General features: G+C 29.1%; 1 protein-coding gene across 2 annotated transcripts in view; it reads left to right on the top strand.

Annotated features, from left to right (window-relative positions):
- AARS2_3 (alanyl-tRNA synthetase) overlaps window positions 1-18,951 on the top strand; it is a gene marked incomplete at its 5' end in the record, with an annotated part of 46,104 nt that overhangs the window by 13,080 nt on the left and 14,073 nt on the right. For both annotated transcript variants that reach the window (XM_051211913.1, XM_051211914.1), the window contains 3 exons: window positions 6,803-7,527; window positions 9,282-9,388; window positions 16,683-17,010. In XM_051211913.1, coding sequence (XP_051072036.1) covers window positions 6,803-7,527; window positions 9,282-9,388; window positions 16,683-17,010 — 1,160 coding nt within the window. The remainder of the gene's footprint in view (window positions 1-6,802; window positions 7,528-9,281; window positions 9,389-16,682; window positions 17,011-18,951) is intronic.

Genomic DNA, 18,951 nt, shown 5'->3' with positions numbered 1-18,951 from the left:
AGACAAACCCTTTTACTTTGTATATGCACTTGTATTATCTTTAGAGATCGTCTAGCTTTTACCATTCATCGAAGCCTCCTACTTTGTTATGAATCCAGGTTGACTGGTACGATACGATATCGCTAAGTGGTAAAAAAATGTCAATTTCAGTTCTCCTTTTAACAAAAAAGGTGGAATGAACATGTTCCTATACTAGACAAGATAAATGATGGTCAAAAGTTTGCGTAACGTACAACCTGTTGTCATCATGTATTACATAAAGGTCACTAGATATCCTACTTATGTTGGGACTTTGGCTAATTACCCCGTTACCTGTCCGTGATAACAGTATTTCTTGGACGTTACTTAGTTCATATGTTGACGGATTTTAGATCATGAATGATGTAATATAATGTGCATTCCATGTATTTGTCGAAGTTAAGCCTATTGAGTCTTTTTATTGTTATTTAAATTTCCTTTTACAGTCAGCAAACCATTTTAACCGGTTGTTGTTTGTTCGCATAACACATTTTAAATACACATACACCACCATAAATTCATCATCCTTTAGTTTTTAAAAACTATTTTGGTTTTTGAATTTTGACTTCTGCACGATGAAGGAACAGTTCTTATTTTTTTACTTCACTGCTGTTATTCTACACGACTTAACAAATTTTTCAAATGTGAAGTGTTTCAATGCAATCAGAGCAAAGATATTCAGGGTTCAGAGGCTTTCGCCTTTTTATTATTATTTTGAAATTAGTTTTATAAAAATGTTTCGCCAAGCTAATGGCTCTATATCAACTGTATGTATGAAAGATGTCTTCAAACAGACATGATAGGTGGAGTGACATAAAAGCTTAATGTATAAACTTTGGCTATTAAATTGTTCGGTTGTTTATTAGCTCAGCTCTGTTGTTGGCTGTCAGATGATATTTTTAAGAAGTACATAGAAGTTAATTAATCAGAATTTTGAATTATTTTGACATTTTGTCCCACAGAAAAATTACATCATATCCTGTACAGGTGATGTGTAGTTATTGCATAAGGTTGTCCAGACACATACACAGCAACCATTTTATGTGCTTCTGGTAAGTCCAGTGCCTATTCTATTTGTAGACATATCGTTGTTAGCACAAATTAACAACGGAATTTAGAATTCATCGTTTAAACACAAATTAACTATTGATATTTACTAGATTTATACTGATGATTGAAGAATGGTTTCTGTTGATGCGTTCGTAATAAAAGAAATAATTAACTCATTCATCAAATACTTGAGTATGAATCACGCTCTAAATGTGAGGACTAGTCATACTACGTGGTTGACGAAACCGATGAGGGTGAAACAGGGTTTAAATATGGAACTTCACGACTGACTGAAAGTCTAATATCTTAACCACTATGCCACTTCTTCAAATATTAATTAGGTTTTACTCAGTCAATATTGATCGGTTAATAAATAATATATTCAGAAACATCCAAATAGCTGAGTCTTTAAACTAGACAGCATCATTTATTCTCCTGAACAAAACTAACATTTCTATATATAAACATTCCAATATGCTAGATGGAAATTTTATAGATAAGTTGAATTACAATAGATATAATTTATTTGTGTGTTAGTTTAACTATTATTTTGTCGAATCTATTTATCTGATGTGAATAAAAAGGAAGTTAGACAACCGACAGACGGCAGAAGTAGACAAGTAATAAAGATTGAATCTAATAATCTACTTGCTACCATGTTAACCAAATAACCTAGAAATTAAGGAATTTTATGAAATCGTTCCCATAAATTACAGACAAAAACAATTAAACCCGGTATGTAATTATGGAATCAAATGAATTGTGCGTAAACAATATATTGAACAAAAATATCTTCTCCATACATCTTATATGATTTTATATATTTGGATTCTAAGTAGGCATAAATAAACTTACATTTCGAATTAATGGAAGTTTACCCGGTTGAAAGGATTCAGCTTGCAGGAAACGTGCATCCTAGTCACGAGTATTCCTTTCAAAAAGTGGGAAATATCAAGACATTTAATTACGAAGTGGAAACACCAACATAAACTGATGAACTCAGTTTTCAAAAAATCCTTACTAACACATGTTTAAGGAATCATTGGCAGGTTGCTCATGTTTTTCACTCTGAATTCCTCAACAGTGTGTAGTATATTTGACGTTTTAGCTAACGATTATTAGGCTTCATAGAGTTAAGTCTATGTTTCAAATTATCTCACAGTAACCAAAATGATTAGAACAATAAAGTGATTTAGTTAGCTCATCGGAATTAACTGTACTGCAAAATCTAGTAAGTAAATACAAAAATAATCATTGGGTTATACGATGTGATTATTCATTCGTTTACTACAATGTAAACAGGTCAGTTTGACAGTATTCTTAAATCGTCAAATTATCAAAATCAAAAATGTATAGACAACCTGATCCAACTGGTGATTTTAAGTTAAATAGAAAAATAACCTGTTCAGTCGAATTAGAGTATTTTCCAAATAAATTGTATAATGTAAATTATTACAGTCAATAAGAAAGATGTCAACCATTAAAATTTTAAACTACTGAATAAATGGTGTCAATAATTCATTTAGAACATGGGGCGATGATGATTCGAAACAAATCTACAACTTAACCATTATAATCTAAATGAAATGACTTGTCAGTTTTATTTTGATAAAGACCAGTATTTCATTTAAAATATTGTCAATTGGTAGAGAAAAATCAAATGGTCATCAACTATTTCAGTGTGCAGTTTATTTTTCTTTACAATAATTTATTATATTATACAATAAACGATTAATAAAAGCAAAAAAATGGATAAGCCCTGCTTCATATATGAAGAAATATTATTCCATGTTACGAAAAAAGATTTTAAATTGTTCGCTAATTATAACTGCAGCACAAGAAAAGTATTTTAAAAATTGGGAATGACCAGTGATTCAAAAGGCAAATTCATAGGACCTCGTTATATTGTATGTTACAAAGTGTAATCTTCCGAGGAGTTAATATTAATGACTAGTCTTGACACATCAGATATGATGGAAGCAACATGCAACCTATTTTGAAGTTCAGAGCATAGTTTTACAGAGGAAAAATTATGAGCTTGTTAACGTTTTAATACTTTGTCGTTTAACGTAGTTATAGTATATTTATGTCCGGCCTAAATACAATCAACCTTGAGGTCTAACACCAATCAAAAATACAGTTTTGACCGTGTTTCAGGAATGAATGTGACAAAAAGAACTTGATCCTTATTTATGAGATTATCACTCTTCAATCTAAGTCATCTTCGAAATGGACATTGCTGTATTAGTCATTCTCCGAATCATAAATTATTACATAACCCTTAGAATTTCCTAATCAATGAATCATAATAAGTTAATATGATCATATAAACTCGATATTAACAACGTTCACTCAATTAACCAAGTAACACGATATCTAGATAATCCAAGTTTTATTAAAAAGTGCCAATTAACTTTATAAAACTATTTGAAAAAAATATATATAAACCTGAAGTCAAGGGCATTCATTTAATCAGAAATAAACGTTCTTATTTAACATCAAACCGATAAATATAGCTATACAATGATTAATTTGAAATATATGTTAATATGCAGCTTACTATGTATAAAACATGAATTCATGATAGACCTCGATTTCTACACATAGCTGTAAGTATATTTATATGAAAACTAAAAAAAATATTAACATGAAAAATGATAGGAACAACACTGGATTGAAGTGACTGGATGAAGTACATATATTTGTGGATGAATTCTATTATTTAATTCACTTAAATATATAACAGTCATACATTTTCAAAGAGACAAAATAACTACCCACTAATTATTGTTAGTACATTTATAATTTGCTATCTAACATATTGGAATGTTTATATATAGATATGTTAGTTTTGTTCAGGAGAATAAATGATGCTGTCTAGTTTAAAGACTCAGCTATTTGGATGTTTCTGAATATATTATTTATTAACCGATCAATATTGACTGAGTAAAACCTAATTAATATTTGAAGAAGTGGCATAGTGGTTAAGATATTTGACTTTCAGTCAGTCGTGAAGTTCCATATTTAAACCCTGTTTCACCCTCATCGGTTTCGTCAACCACGTAGTATGACTAGTCCTCCCACTTAGAGTGTGATTCATACTCAAGTATTTGGCGAATGAATCAACCATATTACTGGCATATGTTTATACATATAATTGATGTTTGGTTATCCTGATTATTTTAAAGTTTATTATGGAGGCGTTTCAGATTACTGTTTTAATGATGGATGGAATGTTTATTGATGGATTATGCACAACGATAGCTGGTCACCTGATTGAAGTATTGACGCAAGCACTCATGTAGAGATGAATGTCAAATAATAATTATAATTGATGTGAAAATAAGTCTTTTTTATTGAATGCAAAATATTTTTTTGGAAAATATTGGTCACAAAGACAAGGGTGGTAAAAAAATTGCTTAACATGTTTATAATTTTAAGGTATTTATTCAGTTTATAGTAGTATCCAATTGGGATATATTGTGTGTATTAAGTTCAAAGATTGAACCAAAAATTTGTTTTTAATAGATTACATGATAAGCGCATTATATATGTATCATTGTGAATGCTTAATCTTTTAGTTACCGATGACACTTGTTAACTAAATATCAGGCTGCAAACAACAAACTTACTTTTCCACAAAAATACATCTTCAACGAACTTTTAAATTATCTACAAAAAAAAATTAAGGAAACGAAAGTTGGTTTTAGGATTAAGCATTACTTATCTATTCGCTCCATCCTCATGTTCGTTACGTCATATATTAGTCAATTGAGATAATAATTAAAACAACCCATAAAGGTTTCATATATACATATTTTCAATTTACTCAATCAGTAAATTAATTCTATTAACGTTATGAAGAGATTATGTTCTCATTTTTTTTTTAAAAAGAAGCATTTTTCAACAAATTTATGTTGATCCTAACAGTTCTATTATTATCGTTTTATTTCAAAGTTACTTTATTCCAATTTGTTTATCAATAGAATGTCACAATATTTAATTTAATGCTCATTATTATTGAAATGTATTTTTTGCCAAGATTTTTTCAACATAACCACCTTCTCCCTCTCTGTATTCACATAACTCTATTGTATTTGTTAGCTTTTTCTGCATTTAACTACAGTTAATGTTTTAAAAACAAATAATGACAAATAGTGATTATCTATCAAAGGCCACATTGTTTTGTATTTGGATTAAACAATTTCTTTCTTTACATTCTCTCCGATTTACTGCTTTTTTTAGAATTCATTATCATGGCAAATAGATGTAATGAATGACGACAGCACCATATGTTCTTGTTTTTTTGTTATCATCATGTGTTTTTTATTTACTGTTTATTTTGTCTCTAAAATTTCGTTATTTTGTCTATAGTTTTCGCGCGCTCAGTTCCTCTCTCTCTCTCTCTCCTTCTCTTTTTATAGACTCAAAATCTCTATATTGTTGATTACATATAATTTTTATGTTCCTTGATATTTTCCAGTTGTTTTCGGTAGACTGTGCTGTTTAAAAATCAATTCTATGTCTACGTATGTGTTTGAATGAATTATTTTTTGTTTACCGGTTTTGATCTTGACCAGATAGGGGTAAATGTTTTTATTAATAATAGAACACATAGGCGTAAATACTACGTCAAACCGTTTCTGTATACAAAATACTGGAATTTTTGTCTATAGAATAATAACATACATAATTTTAATAGTGAAAGTATTATCTATTCGGTTAATGATCAACGTTAATAGTTCGACTTTGTGAATGGGTTGCGTTTAACACTGTACAACATCTTACTGGTTCAACGTAGTTAGAAATCATTTTACTTATATATTAAGTGTATCATGAACTCAATATTTAACGTTGTTAATTAAAATCCTAACTTCAAGTGATAAGATTTCATACATCAAATAGTTTGTTCATTTATGTAAATTGGCAAACATTTTACATGCTAATTTTCCCAGATTGTAAGACTAAACTTTTATCCATGACAAATGGAATGTAGTCAATGTTGTTTATATGTCTGAATCATTTATTAATTTTGTCAGATTCCTGGTTTATTACTTACCACTACAGATCATGATTATCCATACCTATGTCAGATGAAAATCATCAGTGTCTGGAAATCTCTGGAACGTCGCGAAGATTCAGTATTAAGCGCAAATACATCCTGGTCTCATTCCTGTGCAAATAAACTGTCGCCAGTCTAAACGGAGTGTAATCATGGTTCCTTCTTTATATACTTGTATCTTAACAGGAGAATAGTATTCTCCATTCACCTTACAAAAAAAGTTTGATTTAAAAGCGAGTATACAAATCTGTATTTCGTTACTAATTTACATCGCATTACGTTACTTCTGGTCACCCAAGTTTTATTCTTATCTCCCTTAGTTTACACATAAGCACGAAAACTAAAAGTTATTTAACATTTTAAATTAGTACCTGTTATTCTGATCAGCAGTGTTATATTTTCTAGTCCTTTTCAGTTTCCTAAACATCTGGAGTTAAATTTTTATCCGTCATATACCAAGCAGAATTAATTAACTCAACAGCTGGATAGGTGTAAACATTGTAGAATCTAACGTAAACGTCTCAGGTGTATTTTGTTTATTATTATCTAGTTATTTAATGAATATCGTTGAACTTATCTCTATGATATTATCACTTGATAAATTTATTACCAACAAATTATCTTATATTTCGTTTATTTGTTTTTATTCTATTCGAATTCTGTTTTTCAAAGTACGTATTATGTTGGAATAGTTCAAATTTATGTATAAGAAATAAATTTTCAAAACATGGAGATTTCACTCTAGATATCGGCTGTGGTTCGTCGTCGTCATCATCATCATCATCCCCATCACCATTTTCAAATAATCATATAAATTGCCAGCAAACCAATAACCTTCCTTTTAATCCGAATCATAACATCAACAATAAAACTGATATTGGATATTGTAATGCAACTGAAATATTATTACACAATAACAATGATTCAAATAATAATTCTAGTAATAATGGTTGCGGCAGTGAAGCTGATTCTTCATTTAAACCAAATCGAGCAAATGATGTAAATCTTCGTATATATTTATTACAACCTATTCATTTATCAAATATTAACAATAATATGCATAATTATGTCAATAAAGAAAATCATGAATCATGTTTTACTGATGATAACCATATTATTAATTGTAGTAATATCCATAATAATTCAGATCGTAATAATAACAATACTATGAATGGTAATAATATTAATTATAATAAAAACAAGAATAACGATTATGATTTCACTAAGAATTCATCATTTCCAATAATTGATGAAAATAGAAGTAATACTGTACAGAAAAATAATACATTGGTAAAATTTATCAATAAAAATAATAATTCATATTGCACAGGCTTATCAAATTCATGTAAAACATGTCATTCAACTAAAAATCTACAATTTATAGATATTGCTAATGAGTAAGTATATTTTGTTTTAGTTTGGTTTAGTTTTAAATCCTTTTATCCAATAAATTATATATAATGATGAGACTATAATTTATGGACGAATCAATCAGATTTACGATAACAGGTGTTGGATTACGACGAGAAATTTTTTATCCATTTGACTAACTAACGTTTTGACATTTTAGTTTATGTCAGTTCGGGATGAAAACCCCAAATCTAATTCCTAGCCCTAACCATCAACTGTAAATAATAATTCTAATTCCTCACACTGGTTTATAATACTCATTTAGCCCTAGTATGTAGGTGGACATTCCCAAGGTCAAATGTCGTCCACAAATTATAGCCTCGCCTATATAATATATTTGTACTGAAAATTTGAATGTACTTATTTCAGTGCTAAATTTTATTACTGAAGTTGATTGTTGTTCACAATTGAAATACAAGTCAAATAAAGACATTATTGACTGAGATTCATGTAACAAAGGTTCTACTTTGTTACAAGCAGAATATGTCAATGATAGGGATTTTGATTTTGAACAAGTGAATTAGTTCGTCAATTAGGTTATTGTTTGTTTGTATAGGTTTTTGATACCCAAGTTTTTTCAAAGTATTGCTAGGATTTCTTGAGTTGATCAAGTGAACAATGCTAAGGCTAGATACAGAATACTAAGTTAATATGAAAAATCAGTAGATGAGGTTGTAGATCTTCATTGATTGAGGGCGGTTTTTGCATATGTTGCATATGTCTAGCTACTACTTACCTCGATGAGTGGATATGTGCTTGTATATAAGTAGATTGGAAGAAAGCTAATGAAGATGGCTAACCAAAGCTTGAGATCATTGGTAAGTCCTTTTGAAGAACTCAGCTAACACATCACAAACATCTCTGAAACACGCATACAGGATACAAGTATGGTTATTCACTTGACCTCACCTAGTCAATACAGAGAACCGACTGGATTTACCTTCTGTGGAGGCTTGACTGAAATAGTATACATCTAGAGCAGTTAAGTGTTAAGTAACTATTTTCATAAGTTAAATCAGTCAACTCATAAACAGAGACTAGGTTCATATTGTTTATTGATTTGGTATACTACATCCCTTTTTTATTTTACCTTAGATTAATTCTTTATACTAAGTTTCTCTACTTTTATTCACTATTAAAATGTCATAACTTAAATTTTTTATAATTTGAAGGTGTGATTTGTATCAATAAATAATATCATTCAGGTATGTAGGGCTGAATAACTATTCAGAATCAGAGATCACTAAAAAAGTTGTTTCATTATTCTAGTTAAGGACATTTTAATAAACCAGATATTCTATAGACTTGCATCAAATTAAATTTACGAGTTTGTGTTTTCATGTCGAGTACAGATTACCATTCAATCGAACTGGTAATTATGCGATAGTGTACATCTTCCGAATTTAGAATTCAGTTTAACTCTATTTTCATTCAGTGTTATAGGTGAGTTTATTGTCTCATATCCATAATCCATGTCCTCCCACCATAAAACATCAAGAAATCCATCACAATCACTGAATGAGATAGTTTTGTAAAAATAGTTTATTTTGTATGGATTTTTTATTACAGAATATCTGTAATTTCGTAGCGACCATTAGAAATAGGTGTGGTTTAGCGAACTGTTTCATTCTAGTTTCAAAGTTATACACATATGATATTGCTTTTCTCACAAGCATTTTTTTCGAATTTTTAATTACTAATGTTGTAAATTATTTTTCTCAATTTTTCTCTTTATGTTTAGTTTCTTAACCCAGTCGGGTTATACAAAAGTCGACCTTTTAAATAAATGTTTATTCGATCTGATACATATCGATGATTTGGTGCATATATCTGAAGCTATAAATATAGGTTAGTTGACTGGTTTAATAATCAAGTCGATAATAATATTCGCAATGTTATCTATGTTATCATAACGATGTAAATGTTTGTATGCCAACTTAAAATGATGATATTCGTTGTGCATTGTTTATTTTTCTTGATCTTTATGAAATGGGAAATGGTATTTTGAATATATGTCGATTTTTTACAATAAAGTGAGTTTTTCAATCCTACATTCTTTATTTAACCTAACTTAAACGTGTAATGTAACTTTACTATAAATTAATGTAAATTTCAACGTAGTGAAATTATGGTTATCATTACGATCGAACTTGTAATTCATTCATTCATCCTATTCACTTTTTAATACTTAAACAGGATTTAGTATATAAACTTACATAACATTTCGTCCTAGGCAATACTTTTTAACAACGTTGTATAGATCACATTAGTATGTAATAAAAGGTAGTGATATTACACATCCATTCTACTGTGTTTCTGATTTTTTTTTTTAATATTAGGCTCATGTATGTTGACTACTATAGTAGGTTCTAGTGTTATATATTTGGCGCATCGAAAACGACCTTTTGGGGTCAAAGATTGATGATTAGATTGACTGATTGTCTGTGTAGATTGTTCAATCACATCTTCATTTGAATCATTATCACAATATAAATACCAGAATGTAGATTCTCCACATTTTTATGATTTACAAAAAGATTTAATGGCCTTGCTAATTGATAATCATACCGAGACAAATTGTCATGTCTCATAAGTCATTATTAATTAACGCTTCTTATCTGTTTTTATTATTTTCGCGCCGGTAAATTCTCTCATTATTAAACCGTCAATCAGAACGTAATTGATGAGTGGTCACAAGTCCTTTATAGTGTTGATTTATTACTCATGTGATTGTACACACGTGAACTACGAGATTGCAACACACACTAGTTCTTAAGGCTCTCTAAGCTTACGATTACTCTACTCAGTATAATTGTTGACCATCAAATTACTTAGTTTATTTAAAACTTTCTCTGCATGTAATTGAATAAGTTGGATTTATTGATGAAATTATTCATTAACAGTATTATCATCCACCCATTCTATTCGCCATTTATATATTATAAATGTACAATATATCAAATAACCAGTGCTATCCAACATTGAATTTTATTCATTGAAAATTCCAATTATCCGTGACAGCTTAAAATTCCTTTTTTTCAATAGTATAGTCTTACCTATTGATAAGCCACAAAATGCATTCTCAGTAAAGAATCCCCAATCTAGGTTAACTCGTTCACGTCATCTGAATTTTAGGTAATCAGTCTCCTACTAGGAAGTTCACTTATTGACTTAGAATATTCAAACGGCATAGTCCTGTTTATTGAAGATACTGATAAAATTCAACCTTTTGGTAGCACTAAGTAACAACGCCTGGATGTTTGGGATGCTTTTATCCCCCTCAAAATGTAAATTGTTGCTTCAGGACTGGCCTGCATCAACACCTGGACTAAAGATAGGGAGTAAATTAGTCGAATGAGTCGACAACTTCACTTATATTGGAAGTCAGATCAGCCATAGTGGGTTGGTGTCTGATGAAATCTCAGCACGGATTCAAAAAACTCGTTTCGCTTTTGTCAACTTCCATTACCTATGGCGTAGGAGAGTTACCCGTCTATCAATTAAAAGACGAATATACTGCTCAGCAGTTCGTTTTGCTTCACCTTATGGCTGCGAATCCTGACCATCAAGGGTAGAGGATATTCGCAAGTTACTGGTATTTAATCACAGATATCTTACAAATATTGGTAGTTTTTACCTTATTTCTCTTCTTTATTAAGTGGACGATCATCTTTAGCTTTTATTCTTTAGATTATTACTAATTACTTCTAATACTTATTACACAAAGTAAGCGCTTCATGATTTCTGATTACTTTGCTAAATGATGCAACCCCTTTTTCACTTAATACTTAAAAACTTTAATTACTCTGTAGTATTGGATGATTAGCATCTGTTCTACATAAGTATTGCTTTAACATACTGTTTACCATTTAAAACAACTATGAATAATATAATTTGAGCTTTATTCCATATTAGATTCTGTTTTCTTTTATCTCGTGTTCTTTTGCATAATTAAACATGTTGTACATTGGTAATTTTGTTTATTCAATATGATTATAACTATAGCTATTTCATAAGTTTTCTAAATAAATTTATGTACTTGAAAATGGTGTATAATAATTCTTTAACATTATGAAGTGATTTAATTGTTAAAGATTATTATTTCAAATCATGTTCAGATTTTTTTTTTATTCAAATTTCTATTCGATTCATACTGTGACATTTTGAAGACTGAACTTTTGACCTTTAATTGAAAGCTATTAATTCATATATTGTAGACATTAATTTGGTTCGTGACTTTGTCGTTATCTTAATAATCATAAATTTTAATTGATTGGGATTTTCTAATGTTTATTCTCTGTAATATAGGTTGTGTAATTTTTTTCTTCTTATTGTCAGGTTGCATAACATTTTCTCTGAATATATATATGCATAACAACACAATAATTTCATTGCGACATTGATCAGAAAACAAGGCCTATTATCAGTGAAGTGATCTTTCTTTTCGACAATACTGAAATCCTACAATCATATGTATATATATTATATGGGGAAATGATTGTCACATCGCTTTCGGAAATATTGAATAGTAAAAGTTTGTTTCCAAAAAAATTGTGTGAAGAAGTAACACCCTATTTCGCAATATAATATATTGTAAATAAATATACATGCTATTATAGAGAGCTTCAGTAAATGTGGTCGAAAAGTAAAATATCTTCACTGACAATAGTCTTAGTTTTTCCATCAATGTTTCATTGGAATCGCTGTTTTTATACACATTTATATTGAGAAAACACATTGTTTATTTATAGTGATCAGCAGTATTTTGACATTGCCTCTATTGATAATATCAGTATGACATATAATTCAAGTTATACAATAACAACTGTTCTATTTTTTAATAATATATGTCACTATGAATGAATATCTCACATTAATTTACTACAGTGGATATTTTTCTTGTTAGGCTTAATGAGAATTCCTGCGAACAACTAATGTGTGTTACACTAGTGTCAGAGGAAAAACAATTTTGTTTTTAATGCCAAATTGTTTGTCTGAAGTGAATCTGCATACCATTTCTTTCCTTTCATCTAACTAAATAATATTTTGATTATTTTGCCATATACTAATTCACGATCAATATAGTTTACTTCATAATAAATTTCTGTTAAAAAGAAAACATAGAGTTCATATTATAAATAGTGTTGTCTTAAAAATAAGCATGGAAGGAATGAAAATTTGTAATAGCCTCTTAGTCATTCTTTATATATATATATATGAGGGAGAACAGGAATGTACTTGAGATTCAAGAAATTTTTAGAAAATATACAAAAATGGTTAACAATATCAATAACTGTCTAACCAGGGCCATAAAACGTGATCCATTGACTTTTAGAATTGCTTCGTAAGCTTTTAAAGAATTCCAAATGATAGAAATACTGTCAACATTTTCCTTTCTTTTTTTTCTCTCTCTCTCTCTCTCTCTCTCTCTATATATATATATATATATATATATATATATATATATATATATATATATATATATATATATATATATATATAGTTTAGTGTGTGTCAATCAAATTAATATCACATTTTCTATTGCATAATCATCTTTAAAAGTTATTAAACCACGAAATCTTACCGTTTCTTTTGTTTAACTTAAAGAATTTATGATGGTTTTATACTCGCACATATTGAGCAAATTATAAATGATATTAATATTTCTCATTAGATATGTATTTTATTTGTTGAAATTTTATGAAATATATCGTTTTGATAAAAAAATTGTTAAAGCGTCATAAAAATTTGATAATCAAAAGTTACTGTCATGTTGATTTTTATAAGAATACTTGCTAAAGCATCAACTTCTTGACAGTTATATTTCAGTGAATTATTATACTCAGTAGAGGGATTCAATCAATATAGCTGATGTTAATGAACGTTAAAAATAATCTCAGCTATTGAAATTTAAATAATTTTAATGTTTCGCCCGTCAAATTTGTTCGGGCTTCTTCAAGGAAAGGGCTGACTGTTTTAAATATAATTCTTACGTTTTGATGTCTTTTATATGAAAATTTCTGTCAAGCTGTTTGTTCAAATTTTGAACAATGTTTCAATAAAATATCCATTCCAAGTTTTCTAAAAAACGATATGATGAGGTTACTTTATGTACGTTAAAGTTAGTGAAGTAGATTGGAAGTGATTTTAAAGTAAGATAAATAAATGAATCAGTAAGTGCCATAAAAAAACCGTTCTCCGAATTGATTCGTTCAATTCCGAACCTTTCATTGTTTTTTGTATACACCAACATAAACACTATCAACCTGATAGGTTTTAAACAGTAGAAACAGGATTTATCAAGAGGTTTGTTCATTCAATTCAAAATAATTCATCAGTATACAATATTTAGTGAGAAAACAATCCTACAAATATTAATTCTCATTATGCGTTTCTTGTGATGTCCGATATTTATTGAAATAATTTTATTCAGGAATAGGTTATGATCGTGAGATAACATTTAAAAGCCCAGAAATACCAGTTAGTTTTTTCGGTCTCTTTTACAATAAGTTAATATTGAAGAAGAACATTAATTTACGCTGAATTACACACCTTCAATGTATATGAATGAATAATCACATTTCTAATCAGACAGTAAACATTTATTTCTTGCCCTTAGTAAAACGACTTGATTGACTGTTGTTAGAATGTAATTGTGTATTTATTTGAAAGTTAGTTGATCAGCTTTGATCAATGAAAGTTACATTATTCTTCAATCTAGAATGTACCATTGAATAGAAAATATTCTAGTTACTCTACTGTAACAGATCGTTACATTAGAGAATATTTTAGTGTATTCAGTACCTGTTTATTTATATGAATAAACATAAACATGTAATATTTATGCTAGATCAGAGTGATTTTCCTTATATCAGTTATTTCAATTAGATTAGGACACAATTGTTTACTCACAACATAACGAAGTGTAACATGAAGTTATCATTAAATGTTTAATAAAGAAAACTATGCTTTATACTAAGTCACTTTTTCAACCCGTAATGGTGATCAGTAATCACTGTCTTAGTTTTCTAATTCAACCTCAAAATGAACTAATGAATTGTAAACTAAACTGGTTAGATAACGATGATGATTATGTAGTCGTCAGGTATTGCTGGATTTAATTAATTCGCTACTGAATAATTCTGTTTTCAAGCAGAAAAGAAGTATTCAATGATATTTGATTCCTTACTAAATCCTTTATCGTCTATTATAAATCTGTGATTTCCTTCCCACTGAAACTAGGTAAATAGCTAACTGTTATATATTATTATCTCAATCTAAACAAACAAGATCATCTCATCTCTGTACTAATATAATTTAAAATTATTGTTTAGTGTGTGCAAATTAATTTCACGGTTAAATTAAATAACAATTATTATTATTACCCTGATTATTTTGTTTACAAATGAATGATACAATAGTGAATGGCAGAATGAAATTTCTGGTGTAGACGTCATAGTTTATTAACTTGTTTCAGATTCTCGTTATTGTTTTTGTCGTTGTACTTTTAAGTAATGACATCACAATCGTTTCCATTTTATTCACATAAAAAATTGCATCTATTGTCTCGACAATTGTTTATTGCCTATTGTATATGTATATATATCCAGGTTTAATTTTAATTCCTATTGGTATACTTGTTTTCAGTATCGACCTATGCTCGAGAGAGAATCTTGGATTATTATAATGATGTATACAGCTTATTGTATTTCCGGATTTTTCTGGAACTATTCATATTCATAGTAGAATACTCTGTGATATACAAACAGAAAACTGAAAGTATCTGTCTGGTCTAGTAAATGGTTAAATATAATGTATTGCTGGTTGACTAGATAATCTTCAAATTAATCAAAATTTTTTTTTTTTGACAACATGACCAGTGTGGCACTAAAGTGCTAGACAGCGGCTTCCTAACTGTCCATTAGTTCCTCTTAATTTTTCTATGCTTGGATTCTGAACAGCAATGTGAAAGCGGAATTTGTAAAATGAAGCTTTATTTCCAAGTCTAGTTTATGTACAGTAAGTAAGGGTATTTATAGGTTTATAAGTAACCCTGATATTCTGGAAGCTGCTGGAATCACAATTTAATGGCCACATAGGTGATTATCCACTAAGGATGTGACACGTATTCCATTATTCTTCTATAAGTTTCTGGCAAGTTTTCACTTGATTCTGATTCAGAAAAATGTTTGTAGCTTACTTCCAGATTCTTAAGCGTTTTGTTTTACGGAAAAACAAGGGATCACAACACACGTCTTACACAACCAGTTTTTAAGCTTACCATATTCGAAATTCGTAATTAAATTTGTGATCTTTCATTTAAAATGTTTGGCAACTGAGTTATCTGCTCACAAAATATGTAGAATTTATTATATTTTACTAAACGCATTCGTTCAACTCTTTCATTTCAAAATGACTTTAACATCAGAATGGTTTATTTCAACATAAAATACGGTATCTTTTTTCCATCCGTATTGCTGTTTTTAATGAAAATTCTATCTATTTTTGTTCAATTATGATCCTACCTCGAATCACCCCACCCCCCAATGAAACTAAATCAAGCACACGTACTGAAATACATGACAGATATATTAATATCTTAATGGGTGTTATTCCGTTTACTTGATTTCACTAACTGAGATTTACTCATTTTATTCTTGCTTATTATCAATATTTACTCATTACATAACCACTGACTTCTAGATCTATGGACATTTGTTACTATCAATGTTGTAGAATGTTCTTTTACATAAGATATATATCTACGATATTTTATTCAGTCTATTAATTTTATTCACATCCTTGCTATATTATGCTGATGTGTCTTCAAAGATATTCTTTAAGCAGTATACCAGTACAAATATTTGTTTTGTTTTCTACCTTGGGAATTACTGAACCAACTGAATAGCCTGTTATAACCTCACTTATAAAGGAGAATAAAATAACGACGAAATTCCAATGAAAATGGTCTAATCAATAAAAGAATTCAAAACAATGTGTAGTTTTTTTGTTTACTTAATGTTCAACAACCAATTACTCCGTTGTTTTGTATGATTTGTCATTTCTTCGCTATAGATGTTCTTTTTAAATCATTTATTTTCATTGTTTCTCTTTTTTCCAAAAAAAATCGAAATAATTTTAGTCAATGAAAATCAACCGGTGGTCACTTCATTTTATCGATTACGATTAAAATGTGGGAAATATTGTTGGGCTCGTATGTTAATTTTTTATTGTAAACAATCATATTATCGTTTGTCAAACTCACCGTCAATATTTACAAATAATCGATCAAATAATTATCAATATCCAATCAATGAAATATCAGATTATTATATGAATTTTAATGAAAATTATATGACAAAAATGGACAAAAATTTTTCATCATCTCAATTAGGAAATTTTGATGAATTGAATTCTTTTGATAAATGTACATCTTCAGAAATATTGATCTGTTGTCATCAATTATCGCAGTAAGTTATTATTCATTACTAACCGTATGATGGTTTACATATGTTTACATGAATTTATTGTATCAAATGTTTAATTTTAGATCAGAAATCTATGTATGATTGAAAGTTTAACAATTAACTAAGTGAAACTTGATCTTTACGATGATATTTTAATGTTGTTATCGTGAATCCACTATCTCTTGGTTATTAATGTGAAATTCTGTTTATCGGGAAATATGAAAGACGTTAATTATAAAATACGTGGAAAATACTGGGAATAATTCCATTCAGTCATAAAAAACCACTTCTCTCGTAGTGAATCTGTTGTATCAGCTTCGGTTTGGGCACCTGGACAGTATCAAAGACCTCACATAAATCAAAAGAGATTTGTGTGGCTCATATGTATCTGGTGCCCTCTTGTACCCATATTTATGTGTTCAAATAAATAAGTAAATAAATAATAGATTAGTAGCTATTTCCTCTAGTTTATGTCCACTTTCATTAGAAATGTTATACACTTCATAGTTTCCATAGATCTTATAGTCAATAGAATTTTATTGGGTCTTACATGGTTTTATAACATGTTGTTAAACGTTGAACGGTAAGAATTAAATTTATTAACTGGTATAATCACGTAGATTGATGCTACAATATGTGTACAGTAATAATATGTTTACTTTGTGTAAACCATCTGTGGAATGAATGAATATCTATCACCTCCATGTGATCAAATGGTACATATTGTTTTTTTTAAAGATATTTGTTGATATCCCTTTAATCTGTTTGTGTAGATGAAATTGTCAGTATAATTTTTCTCAAAGTAATATATATATATATATATATATATATATATATATATATATATAATCATTATTATTGTGTGGAAATATACTTACGTTCTGGTCAGGCTAATCACGTGTTCTTAATCTGAGTTGTGTTGAAGTCCTGTAGAATAGACATTGGGAGGGAATCTAGTGTAGATATTCGTCTAAGGTAAATTAACGTCCCATTCATGTAGACGTAGAAACCCGAGAGTTGTAACATAATTAAGACGAAATATTTCGGTCAATTTATGCTTTGGGATGTCCTAATGAGAATCTTAAATACACTAATAATTCATTAGCTTAACTTGCCACATCATGCAATACCCAATAATTAGACCTACAGACTGACATCTGTGCTAATAGGATATGGAAACTTGAACCGATATACATACGTGTAGGTTCTACGTTGTGACTGATTTACTGACGTCCTCTATTCATTTCTGACACTTAGTCATTCTGATTTCCTGTTAATAACTTGTTTATAAGTATGTTTTTATTGCCAAAAAAGTAATCTGCATAGTGGCCCTATCTTCGATTTAAAATCATTCTGAGGGTCTAAATGCTTCATACACCGCTTAATGTGGTTTTTTTTAATACACCAACCTTAGTATTTTTTTTTCTAACATGAATCTTTGATAACCTGTATCGCTTGTTCCAGTATTTGAGATTGTTCGTCTCTTATTCTTCAATGTTACAGAGATCTTAATCTTTTAATCTCAACTCGAGAATTCATATAATATCACCATCAAAGCAAGTATGACTAATTAAGCAATTTTTGTTTAGTTTCGTCATCGATATACAACTGTATTTATTCCTTAATTAAAAAAATAATAAATTACTTAACCAGAAATTCTTCAACATTTAATATTCTAATATATATTGAATAAAGAATTTCACGAAATGTTCAAATACTTTAAACATCAGAAGGGGTTTTGTAGAGATTGTAGTAATTTCAACAGTTGAAATCATGAGTCAATTGAAGCTAGACCACTATGGAAAACCTGGAAGCACTGGACGGCTGTTTCGTCCTATTGTGGGACTCTTCAGCAGTGTGCATCCACGATGTTGTTTATTTCACTAAGGTTTTATTTTATTTTTCCACATGTTAAACAGAAATATTAAAAAAAAATTATTCACT

This window comes from Schistosoma haematobium, chromosome ZW (assembly GCF_000699445.3).
Source record: "Schistosoma haematobium chromosome ZW, whole genome shotgun sequence".
NCBI classification, from domain to species: Eukaryota; Metazoa; Platyhelminthes; class Trematoda; order Strigeidida; family Schistosomatidae; genus Schistosoma; species Schistosoma haematobium.
The sequence above is the reverse complement of the archived record's forward strand: the minus strand, read 5'-3'. Positions and strand labels throughout refer to the sequence as shown.